General features: G+C 45.1%; 1 protein-coding gene across 1 annotated transcript in view; it reads right to left on the bottom strand.

The window, feature by feature from the left end:
• Positions 1-12,863, bottom strand: part of LARGE1 (LARGE xylosyl- and glucuronyltransferase 1) — a 697,253-nt gene that overhangs the window by 538,495 nt on the left and 145,895 nt on the right. Inside the window, exon 2 of the mRNA XM_003905455.5 lies at positions 2,974-3,161. Within this exon, the coding sequence (XP_003905504.1) occupies positions 2,974-3,079 (106 nt within the window). The 5' untranslated portion in view covers positions 3,080-3,161. The remainder of the gene's footprint in view (positions 1-2,973; positions 3,162-12,863) is intronic.

Genomic DNA, 12,863 nt, shown 5'->3' with positions numbered 1-12,863 from the left:
TACAAATGCAGCAGCCCTAATGCACACTGACACTCAGTAACAGAAATCTGCTGCCTTTGTCATCCTAGCTAAAATACCGTGTTAACATGCCCACATCACCCAGCCCCTACTAAATGCTGCTTGTGATTTGGTCCCAAGCGTGGGGTTCATTCTAAAGGATCATGTTGATAGATACAGCATCTACACCCAGTCTGTCATGCTGCCTCAAAGTATTTTCATGATCTTTCCAGTTTCCCATAATCCATCTGCCAGTCTGGTCAAATTGCTCAAAGTTAGTGATCGCAGTCACTCCACTGGTCATGATGGTTCTAAGCTGCCTTCAAACTGACCATAAACACATCTAACCATAAACACAGACAGTTACGAATTGTCCATACTCCAGATCAACTTCTAATCTCTTCTCTTTGGGAAACCATGCCATTTGCCTTGGTGGCCATCCCAGTCACCCAATCTCACCCCATGTGTTTTAAGCAACTCTCCATCATCCTGTGACCAGAAATAGGCACAGGGCTTCAAGTTAACAAAAAAGTACCAGCCTCCCTCACTATCCTCCCATAACCGCAGTGACTGGTTTCAGGAGTTACCACAGGCAACAGAGACAGTATTAGGGAATTAGAAAAAGGAAAAAATCCTCTTTCTACTGGGGTTGGTGAGGACAGGATGCAAGCCTGAAACTTCCTCCACGTAGATAAAGTCACCCTGAGAAAAACCAAGGCAGAGAAAAACAGAACAAAGGGATAGATAGAGATCTCGCTACAAAGCCCCTGGATCCAGCTCTGCCTGAAGCCTGCCCTATCTCTGAACTTACAAATCCTATTAACTATCAAATTCCCTTTTCATCAAAAATCAATGTGGGTTGGCTTTCTGCCAAAGAGTGCAAATCAAAATTCTGCAACTTTCCTCACCCAGACTATGTGACACCCTGTCAAATGCCTGACCAAAGTTTAATCACTCATTGAGGCCCCAATCTATAGCATGGTATTGCAGTTAAAAACTCAAGCTCTTGAGTCCAATCCGGGCTCCATCCTGACCGCCTTTGGGGCCATGGGCAGATCACTGAAGCTTATCTGCCTCATCCTCCCCATCTGTAAAATAGATGTTATTAAATGTACCTGCCACAAAGAATCATTGTGAAGAAAGAGTGAACACATGTAAAAGTCCTTATAACAATTCGTGGCCTGTAGAAATACGCAAAATACTAGTTGTTTGTACTGTCATCATCACTGTGATGACAGAATCACAGCGTCTGTCATCATAGTCATTGTTGTACCATTATTATTATTACCAGCTTAGTTAGTTAAAAGTCAATGTTTTACTCATTAAACCTATACTAGCATGGGTACCTCTGCCTTCTTTTATAAAAAGGGCTTTTCCATGATCTCTGGGAGAATGTTTCTTTGTATCAAGAACAACATCAACTTCCCTTCCCCCCTCTTTAGTCCCTTTTCCACAAACTTACCATCCACTGCCATGGCATAATTGACTCTATCTACCTGCTTAGATGAAGGTTCTGACTGCTCCAGGGATGCAGCTCAGGGGTGGGAACAGGGACAGGGGTGTGTCACCCGGCCTCAGCCCTGGGCTGAGCATCCTGAGCCCTCCCTGCTAGGCAGGCACACGGTTCCACCTTGTTTATATTCAGTCTAGCTAACTCAAGGCAAATCTCAGAAAGTGAAGTGGAGATCCTAATTAAAAGGTAGCCTTGAGCTGCCAATAAAATTATGCATAAAGGAAACGTTTAAAAACACAGTTGTGACTTCCTTGAGACAGATTTTCATTTGAGATCTTCATTCTTAAATTCAAGTGTGGGGGTAAATAAAAATAAAGTAAGCTCTTCACCGCTGCCGTTCCCTCTCTCTCTGAAGCCTAGAAAACCATCTTTGATAGGCAACACATTGCACTGTATTTGAAATTGCTGGCTAGAAAAATGGCGAGTCTTGCTGTTCCCACTGATTTCTGGAAAGTAGCTGGGATCATCATTTGTTTTTATTTCTTTGGGGAGAGCAAATCTTTTGTTGCCTCCCTGTGCTCGGCCTATCATGTAACTGATCATCTTTCATCCCCAGCCCAGGCCTGACAGCTCCAACAACCCTCTCCCACAGCACTCTGCCTTCCTCCATCACAACGCAGATCGCAACGTGCCGCGATGGTTTGTTAGCCTATCTATCTCCTCCACTATCCTGTGAATCTCCAGATCTGTTATCTCCATATTCTCAGCACCAAGTTTAGTGCAGGCATCTAGTAACAACAACCACACAGCCAGGCGCGGTGGCTCACGCTTGTAATCCCAGCACTTTGGGAGGCCAAGGTGGGCAGATCACAAGGTCAAGAGATCGAGACCATCCTGGCCAACATGGTGAAACCCCGTTTCTACAAAAATTATAAGAATTAGCTGGGTTTGGTGGCAGGCGCCTGTAGTCCTTAGCTACTCGGGAGGCTGAGGAAAGAGAATCGCTTGAACCTAGGAGGCGGGGGTTGGAGAGAGCCACAATCGCACCACTGCACTCCAGCCTGGTGACAGAGCGAGAGACCGTCTCAAACAAAACAAAACAAAACAAAAAAACCCATACAAACAAACAAAAAACACCACCACCACCACGATGTTGAATGGGTGAATGAATGAATGAAAAGATGGACCAACTCTTGAAACATATGGCTCCATGAATAGCTCAGTAATTTCTCCAGGGCCCAACCTTTTCCCCCATTATCTACAAAGTAATTGACTTGATTTGACATTTCTGTACCCACTACCCTCCCACCGCATCAAGGTATACCTTATTTTGCTTGTTTTTCCCTTTTTCTCCTCACATTGCTGACTGCTGCCAACTACCCGTGTGACCCTAGACAAATCACTTCCCGTGACTGGAAATCCACATTCCCAATAGATGGCTTTGAGTTTCTTTGCTAGGGTTCTGTGACAGCTAATGTTCCCTTTCTTCCCTCCTTCCCTCTCACTTTGGCTTCCACTCTTACCTTCGAAGCTCCCAGAAAACAGGTAAATCCAGGTGATGGCTGGGATGCAGAGAAGACTCAACGAGGCAGCCAAGAATTTCCGTCTCCCCCTGCAGATTCCCAGCATCCTCTCGGAAGTGGCAATCCCTAATCCCAGAGCCGTTTCTCTGTCCGGAGCATGAAGTCCTCGGCCTCCCTCATAATACTTTCTGAAAGGAAGAGCAAAGAGGAAGGCCTGAGTTCTTAGCACTGGAGATGGATGTAAGTTACGGAAGAGAAATATCTCATAGATCCCGAAAGGGGTTTGACGGATCTAGGCTTCCTGCTAACCTTTCATCCCAAGAGATGATGCTACAGTCTCGCAGTCTGCAAAACTGGGACAATAAATAAATAAGTAAATGACAAAAACTGTGAGATCTCTCTCTCACACACATGCATACACACGCATGCACACACACACATGCACACTTTATAGTATAGGTTAACTTTGAGACCTGAACTAACATACTTAAAGGAGCATTTAGTTAGCACCTATTATGTACCATGTAAGAACCACATGCTATGCTTCAAAAGAAGACTAGAACAAGCTGGGCGCGGTGGCTTACGCCTGTAATCTCAGCACTTTGGGAGGCTGAGATGAGTGGATCACATGAGATCAGGAGTTCAAGACCAGCTGGTCAACATGGTGAAACCCCGTCTGTACTAAAAATACAAAAATGAGCCGGGCACAGTGGCACGCCTGCAATCCCAGCTACTCAGGAGGCTGAGGCACGAGAATCGCTTGAACCTGGGAGGCGGAGGTTGCAGTGAGCCAAGATCGCACCACTGCACTCCAGCCTGGGGGACAGAGCGAGACTGCACCTCAAAAAAAAAAAAAAAAAAAGAGAATACTAGAACAGAAGATGGATTCAAAAAGTGCAGTCTAATGAGATAGCCCAACAGAGAAGATCTATGAGAACCCCAAGCTGAGATCTGCATGTACCACTCTGGAAGGGCAGATAAAGGTACTGACTGCCTTGTATGTGGTCAGGATGGCAGAGCGGTTCCAGCATTCTGGGCAGAGGAGACTGAGAAAGGCACTGGTATGGACTAAAGAGCACATGGCAAGGCAAGGAGATGGCAGAGGCCACCACCTCCATCTGCATGGGACTGTACCCTAATCACAGCTGAACACACTCACTACGGACCATCTTCATAGCTTCCACCTTCAACACGGAAGAAGAGGTCCAGAGAATCACAGAAACCATTAAAACATGCAGAGAAGGGATAAGAACAAACGGATAGCCTGGGGAGGGCATATCCTCAGACCATGGCAGCTGACTGGCCGTGATGTATCACCGGAAGAGGGAGCAGGTCAGTGCAGACACAGTGGATGGCCCATGATCTTTCACCTGAATATTTGACCAGGGAATCGTGAAACCTACAAAGGAGTTAAAAAACCAATGGACCCTAAGACCTCATCTCTACCCACCTCCTAACATAGGTGTCACGCTGACTACAGGTGGAAAGAAAGATAAATCCACGTGGTGCCTCCCTAACAGAGCGGAACTCACCCATTGCACACAGCTATAAAAGGCCTCAGATTCCCAAGGAACAGATGTCTATAAAACAGCTGGCTTGATTCTCCCCTTCTATATTCCCAAATGCATTCCCAAATGCATCTCCCTCTTGGGTAACCCTTATACCGCCATGACGAAGGTCTGGTTGAACTGACTCCTTTCCCCACCAGCCTTAGCATTTCCAGAAGACGGGTACCCGCCCCATCAGATCCACCTCGCATTCTTTAAGACTTAGCATATTGCCTGTCAGCTGCAGGTGCCTGACAACCGTCTGCTAAATGAATACATGGAATCACATTCTATCCAGAGGCCACCCTCTCAAGCTTCAGGAGTTTATGTTCAGCGAGCAGCCGACAATAAACACCTAACTGAGCCGATCACAACTGTCAACACTGAGCCTGCCTCTGCAACCACTCTGACACGGTTTTCTAAATGGCCTTCTTTTGGAACAGATGAAAGACCACAGGGCTGGAGGGTGTAGACTAGAAAGTAAAACTGAAAAAAGCAACATCCTTTTGAACAGAGAATGTTGACTTGAAAAAAGTCCCCTCTAGGGAATGTTCATTCTAAAGCATGGAAAACAAACCCTACGTACACATTCCACTAGTCACAGAGAATGAGAACCACCAAGACCCGTGAATCTCTTAGGAGAAGGAAGTGCAGGAAAAGAGGGCTGTGCAGTTAGATAGAGGTGGGTTCAAGCCCAGATGCTGCACTCGGCTGGCTGTGACCTTGACAAGTCCCCTGTCTCTGGATAAACTTCCTTATTCATCTATAAATTGAGATGATACCCTTTATCTTGAAGGGTTGCTTCGAGGCTCAAATGAGAGCCCTTGATGAGGTGCTTACCAAAGATATTTTAAGTACATTTCAGGGGCGATCCTTCCTTCCTGGAGGGCAGAAAAGCAGCCTTAATGAGGTTTGTTTTGTTTGTTTTTCCTTTTTGGAGACAGAGACTTGCTCTGTCGCCAGGCTAGAGTACAGTGGTGCGATCTTGGCTCATTGCAACCTCTGCCTCCCATGTTTAAGCGATTCTCCTGCCTCAGCCTCCTGAGTAGCTGGGATTACAGGCACACGCCACCACGTCCAGCTAATTTTTGTATTTTCAGTAGAGATGGGGTTTCACCATGTTGGCCAAGATGGTCTCAATCTCTTGACCTTGTGATCCATCCACCTCAGCCTCCCAAAGTGCTGGGATTATAGGCGTGAGCCACCACACCCGGCCCTTAATGAGGTTTTTCTCTTTCTCCACTCCCTCACTTCCCCCACGGCGTTGGGTAGGAAACAGATCCCAAAAAATAGGTATTGCCCAATAGGCCAGATAGGTGATTTAAACCTGAAGGATCCACCTACTCAATTCTCCTATGAGAGTTACCATTCTCCCTAGGGATCTGTGAGGGGTTGGTTCAGGAACCCCCCCAGATACCAAAATCCACAGATGGCTCAAGTCCCTCATATAAATGGGCATAGTATTTGCATATAACCTACACCTATCCTCCTATATACTTTACTCTAAATCATCTCTAGATTACTTATAATACCTAATGCAGGCCGGGCACGGTGGCTCATGCCTGTAATCCCAGCACTCTGGGATGCTGAGGTGGGTAGATCACCTGAGGTCAGGAGTTTGAGACCGAGGCAGGTGGATCACCTGAGGTCAGGAGTTTGAGACCAGCCTGGCCAATACGGAGAAACCCTGTTTCTACTAAAAATGCAAGAATTAGCCAGGTGTGATGGCGTGCACCTGTAATCCCAGCTACTCGGGAAGCTGAGGCAGGAGAATCACTTGAACCCGGGAGGCGGAGGTTACAGTGAGCCGAGATTGTGCCACCGCAGTGCAGCCTGGGCAACAAGAGCAAGACTCCCTCTCAAAATAGTAATAAGAATAATACATTTTTTAAAAACTTAACAAAAAAATGCTGAATGCAATGTGAATGCAACATAGTTATACTGTATCGTTTAGAGAATGACAAAAAAGTCTGCACATGTTCAGAGATGCAACCATCCGTTTTTTTTTTCCTGTAGATTTTCTTTTATTTTTTTGAGACAGAGTCTCGCTCTGTCACCCAGGCTGGAGTGTAGCAGTGCCATCTCGGCTCACTGCAAGCTCCGCCTCCTGGGTTGACGCCAATCTCCTGCCTCAGCCTCCCGAGTTGCTGGGACTACAGGCGCCCGCCACCACGCCTGGCTAATTTTTGTATTTTTAGTAGAGACGGGGTTTCACTGTGGTCTCGAACTTCTGACCTTGTGATCCGCCCGCCTCGCCTCCCAAGGTGCTGGGATTACAGGCGTGAGCCACCGCACCTGGCCTTTTTCCTGAAGATTTTCAATTGCAGTTGGTTGAATCTGTGAATGTGAAAGCCTCTGATATGAAGGGCTGACTGTATCACAACATTCAAATCGCAATTTTTGTTTTCACAGTTTACTTACAGCAATAAGTCAAGGCAACTAGCAGTAAGCAGCACTTCTATGTCAAGTACTTTTCTGTATTTTTCGCATATAACTGCTTATGTAATTCTCAAAATAACCTATGAGATAAACACTATTTCCAGTCCCCACTGTATGGATGGGAAAATTAAGGCCTAGAGAGATTAATTAACTGGCCAAGGATTACACACTACTAGTAAGAGGCAAAAGCACCTGAGGCTCTGCTCTCCCTCAGCAATTGATCCTAAGAGAACTCTTGCCAGACGGCGTTTTTCCTTTTGCTTTAACCCAAATCCTTCATATTGAATATTATGATTATTTCTTTCCCAGGGTCAAATATATCATAACTGTTCACTCTCATTCCAGAAAAAAGTACAAAAGAAAGACATTAAAAAGCTACAGACTAGGGTTGGGCACAGTGGCTAACATCTGTAATCCCAGCACTTTGGCAGGCTGAGGCAGACAGATCACCTGAGGTCAGGAGTTCGAGACCAGCCTGGCCAACATGATGAAACCCCATCTCTACTGAAAAATATAAAAATTATGGTGGTGCGCACCTGTAATCCCAGCGACTCGGGAGGCAGAGGCAGGAGAATCATTTGAACCTGGGAGGTAGAGACTGCAGTGAGCCGAGATCACACAATTGCACTCCAGCCTGGGCAACAGGAGCAAAACTCCATCTCAAAAAAAAAAAAAAAAAGAAAAGAAAAGAAAAAAGAAAAAAAAAGCTATAGATAAATTGTAAAGGAAGGGAGGAGGATAGGAACTGAACTCATTTGGCATTAATAATATTCAAATAACACTGGGAAAAAAAACTCTTTAATAAAACACTTACATTTCTCTTCCCCTCTCTCCATCTGCAGAAGTTAATATCAACACACACAACGTGTACAAAGTTTTAACACAGAATCTATGGTGGTTTCCCTTTTATGATAACACGGACATCTGAAATTAAACGCAGCAGGTAAAAAATATTCCTTCACGGATTTCACTTTTAAATGACACCTCTGTGCACTAAAAACACATTTTTAAGAAAAATCTCAATCTATATCAGAAGTTACTCCAGGAAGTCAACACAGAAATCAACGCAAGAAGAATGGAAGGAAGAAACAGGAGATTGGCTGGAAATTACATCCCAAACATGGGCAAATGTTGGCGAATTAACTGGGAAAACCAACTTCTAACCTGCTCTCTCCCTACTGCTGCCTGGTGCGAGGGAGGCCTCCCCACCTGTTAACCCAGGTGTCTAAGAGTCATCCCTAAACACCTCTCCCTCAACTCCAACATCCAACTCTCTCCTTCTAAACATGTAGTCCATCTGTCATCTCCCACCTGTCTTTTTTTTTTTTTTTGAGACGGAGTCTTGCTCTGTCGCCCAGGCTGGAGTGCAGTGGCCAGATCTCAGCTCACTGCAAGCTCCGCCTCCCGGGTTCACGCCATTCTCCTGCCTCAGCCTCCGGAGTAGCTGGGAGTACAGGCGCCTGCCACCTCGCCCGGCTACTTTTTTTGTATTTTTTTAGTAGAGACGGGGTTTCACCATGTTAGCTAGGATGGTCTTGATCTTGTGACCTCGTGATCCGCCCGTCTCGGCCTCCCAAAGTGCTGGGATTACAGGCTTGAGCCACCGCGCCCGGCCCTCCCACCTGTCTTAACCAATGAAATTTACATTTATGAAGAACATTGTATGAACCCAAAAAAATCACCATGATCTGTTTGTTTTGTTTTTGTTTGAGACAGGGTTTCGCTCTTGTGGCACAGGCTGGAGTGCAATGGCGTGATCTCAGCTCATCGCCTCCCAGGTTCACGTGATTCTCCTGCCTCAGCCCCCCAAATAGCTGGGATTACAGGCGCCTGCCACCACGTCCAGCTATTTTTTGTATTTTTAGTAGAGACAGGGTTTCACCATGTTAGCCAGGCTGGTCTCAAACTCCTGATTTCAGGTGATCCACCTGCCTCGGTCTCCCAAAGTGCTGGAATTACAAGTGTGAGCCACCATGCCTGGCTGATCTGTTAAACTACAAATACAGAATTCAAAGCTAAATGTATTATATAATGTGATCACAAATATCCTTCAGTCCAAAGCCATAAATTTTATATATGTGTACAAATACCTACATACCGATATACGAAAAAAAGGCTTAAATGTTGTAAATTATCTTTTGGTATAGAATATGACTAATTTCAACACATTTATATATATGTGTATATATACACACACACATATATATATATATACTTCCTGAAATTTTATACAAGAAGCCTACATTGCTTTTTTTTTTTTTTTTTTTTTGTGACAGAGACTCTCTCTGTTGCCCAGGCTGGAGCGCAGTGGCGCCATCTCAGCTCATTGCAAGCTCCGCCTCCCAGGTTCATGCCATTCTCCTGCCTCAGCCTCCCGAGTAGCTGGGACTACAGGTGTCCACTACAACGCCCGGCTAATTTTTTGTATTTTTAGTAGAGTCGTGGTTTCACTGTGTTAGCCAGGATGGTCTCGATCTCCTGACCTCATGATCCGCCCGCCTTGGCCTTTCAAAGTGCTGGGATTACAGGCGTGAGCCACCGCACCCAGCCTGCATTGCTTTTATAATTTGAACGTTATTTAAAAATTGGCCAGGCACAGTGGCTCACACCTGTAATCTCAGCACTTTGGGATGCTGAGGCAGGTGGATCACCTGACACCAGGTGTTCAAGACCAGCCTGGGCAGCATGGTGAAACGCTGTCTCTACTAAAAAATAAAAAATAAAAAATAAAAAATCAGCTGGGCGCAGTGGTGCATGCCTGTAATCCCAGCTACTGGAGAGGCTGAGGCAAGAGAATCGCTTGAACGTGGGAGGCGGAGGTTACAGTGAGCTGACAGCTTGCCACTGCACTCCAGCCTGGGTGACAGAGCGAGACTCAATCTCATAAATAAATGTTATTTAAAAGTTTTGATCTCTACGTCTTAATTATATTGCTTGCAATTCAAAATACCTCAGCACAGACAGTAGAAAATATATATATGTGTATATATATGTGTGTGTATATATATATATATGCTTTAATTTACAAGTTCAGTGCAGTGAGTTAACATCTCTCGTGTCCTAATTGGGAATACACCCTCCAGGGATGGCTGGTTACCATTTGAGAGACTCCAGTCAGAAGCCTACATTTCAAGCATGTGCTCCAGCTATCTCTTGTCAGCACCAGAGGCTGTCTTTTAATTAGCATCATGGATGTTAGAAATGATTTTTCATGGGTGTTCGAGATGTGTGGATTGTCTAGAAACACTGCACATGAAGAAGGAATAAAAATCTAAGAAAAAATGTATATACACACATACACACAAACACACGTATATGTGGGGAACAAAATGACTCAAACCCTTCAGAGTTGCTTAGGATTCCAAACTGATCCTAGGTGCATATAACAGTTGGAGGATTTGGACCACTGATTCTAACTAGAAGATTGCCTGAATCCTGCCACTGTCATATTGTCACTCATCTTCAGTGAACCTTTCTTACAAGGTGCTGTCCCAGCACCTGAAAGAGAAAGAGCTGGATATCACCGAGGTTTTGTTATAAAACAGGTCCTATAGGCCGGGCACGGTGGCTGACGCCTGTAATCCCAACACTTTTGGAGGCCGAGGCAGGTGAATCACAAGGTCAGGAGATCGAGACCATCCTGGCTAACACAGTGAAACCCCATCTCTACTAAAAATACAAAAAATTAGCCAGGTGTGGTGGCAGGTGCCTGTAGTCCCAGCTACTTGGGAGGCTGAGGCAGGAGAATGGCATGAACCCCGGAGGCGGAGCTTGCAGTGAGCCAAGATTGCGCCACTGCACTCCAGCCTGGGCGACAGAGCGAGACTCTGTCTCAAAAAACAAAACAAAACAAAACAAAACAAAACCGGTCCTATGGCAGATGGATCGTTGAAAGATGTTAGCTTTATTATCATTATTTGTATTACTGCCATTATTATTTTCCCAATGCACACCCTTACCCAAGGTGCACACTCTCCCGTGCACGCACACACACACAGACACACACACAGTCTCCTGCCCTGCCTACTGGATCCTGGACGTCTTTCCTCCTCTCTGAGGCCTCAGTAGAATCAAGTCTTCACTGCTTCTATAGGACTTCTCTGTCAAATCTAGTCCTGAAGGCTCTCCCTTTTAGTTACTCAACTCCAACAGGAGTCAGCAGCATACTCCTAATCACTTAATTATCTTCTAATCATTTCCTGTGCATTACTTAATCTCTCTTCATTGCACTAAAACTCCTTCAGGGCAAAGGATCTAGGGTTAGTTTTAAGCCTCTCCCTGAGACTAGCATCTAAGACCACGGAATGTTTATACTAACCCACCTCTACTCAAAGGTGTTAGTCCTTGAACCAACAGCCATCAGCATCAGCTGATCTCTTCAGATATGCAAAATCTCAGGCCTCATCCTAGCCTCACTGAATCAGAATTGGCATTTTAACAAGATCTCAGGTGATTCATGTATACATGAGTGTCTGAGAAGCCTGTACTAAAACTTAGTAAATAACTGGTTAATAAACAGAGCTGGCTGCCCCTTCTCCTCTCCGCTCCCCGCTTCACCAGAGCAGGAATCCGCCAGGGCAGTAGGGCAAACTGTTCATATCCTAGACTTCCTTGATTGCAAATTTGTTACAACAGCTTTCTGAGACATGAAAGCAGAGTTTCTAAACACGTGCCTTTTTCTAACTAAACAAAATCATCTATGGACTAGGGTTGGCTCTGATGATGTGCTGGACTTCTCATCAAAAACTTCCCCCACACGTGAATACTGACTGAACGGCACCAGCACCACCCACTTCATTACACCCACTGTACCAAAGGGAAAACTGAGACTAAGACAGGCTAAAGACACCGATTTAGTGGTTGGAAACCCTGGCACTCAAATTCTCGTATTGTTTCCTTTACGGTCTATCTCCCCTATCAGACCATCAATGTCACAAGGGCAGGGACTTGTCCATTTTGCCCACTGCTGCCTTGTTCATTACTGGCACAGTATCTAGCGTATAGAAAAGAAGCTGATCAATAAATATTTATTGAATGGATCAATGACTGTCTCCATCACGGCAGCAGTCTCCCTGGATATTCATTACCATACAAACTACTCCAATCGCACAACACCCCTCAGCCCACCCTTCCCCTCCAAGCCCATCTATGGAATGCTGTGGAACTTCTACAATGAGATCAGAAAACTCTTTATATCCAACTTCCTTCCTCTCACGTCATTCCACCTCTTGCTTTTATGTGAAAATGAAGCTGTCCCCTAAATCACTGCTTCCCCTAAAAGAAAGATCTGCTCCCCTCTTGCAAAGTATGTACCTAACTAAGGGATAGGAAATGGGTCTCTGTCCTGGCTTCCAGCTGTCTCTACTGGATCCTCCTGCCACTCTCTCTTATGAAGACCCCTGTTCCCACTGTGGCTCACCATCGTCCTGTCCTTCGCAACTACTGGTCACGGCTCTCATTCACGTTTTTAAGCCAATAGGTTATAGTAATTTAGTTCACATAAGAACAGCATATTTCAGGCCTACAATTTCCATGTAATATCAGCAAAAATAATCTGTATGGAAAACCCAAAAGCAACCATAGAACATAATACACAAAATGCGCAAAGGTACTTTAAAATGCAAGTTATTCTACGGCATTAGCAAGGTAGAACATCACAGATACTAAGGAATCCATCTCATTGTAGCTAATAATCTTTTTGCATATGTAGCCAATGCAAATGTATGAATTACAACTTAAGTGTTGATGTTAAAACGTGTAATACATCCTCAGATCATTTATTTGAAGATACTAAAATAATGTCATGTTTATGTTTCATTATTTAAGAAAGTCTTGGCCGGGCGCGGTGGCTCAAGCCTGTAATCCCAGCACTTTGGGAGGCCGAGATGGGCGGATCACGAGGTC

This window comes from Papio anubis, chromosome 16, assembly GCF_008728515.1.
Source record: "Papio anubis isolate 15944 chromosome 16, Panubis1.0, whole genome shotgun sequence".
In the NCBI taxonomy this organism is placed as follows: Eukaryota; Metazoa; Chordata; class Mammalia; order Primates; family Cercopithecidae; genus Papio; species Papio anubis.
This window is presented reverse-complemented; position numbering and strand designations above follow the sequence as displayed.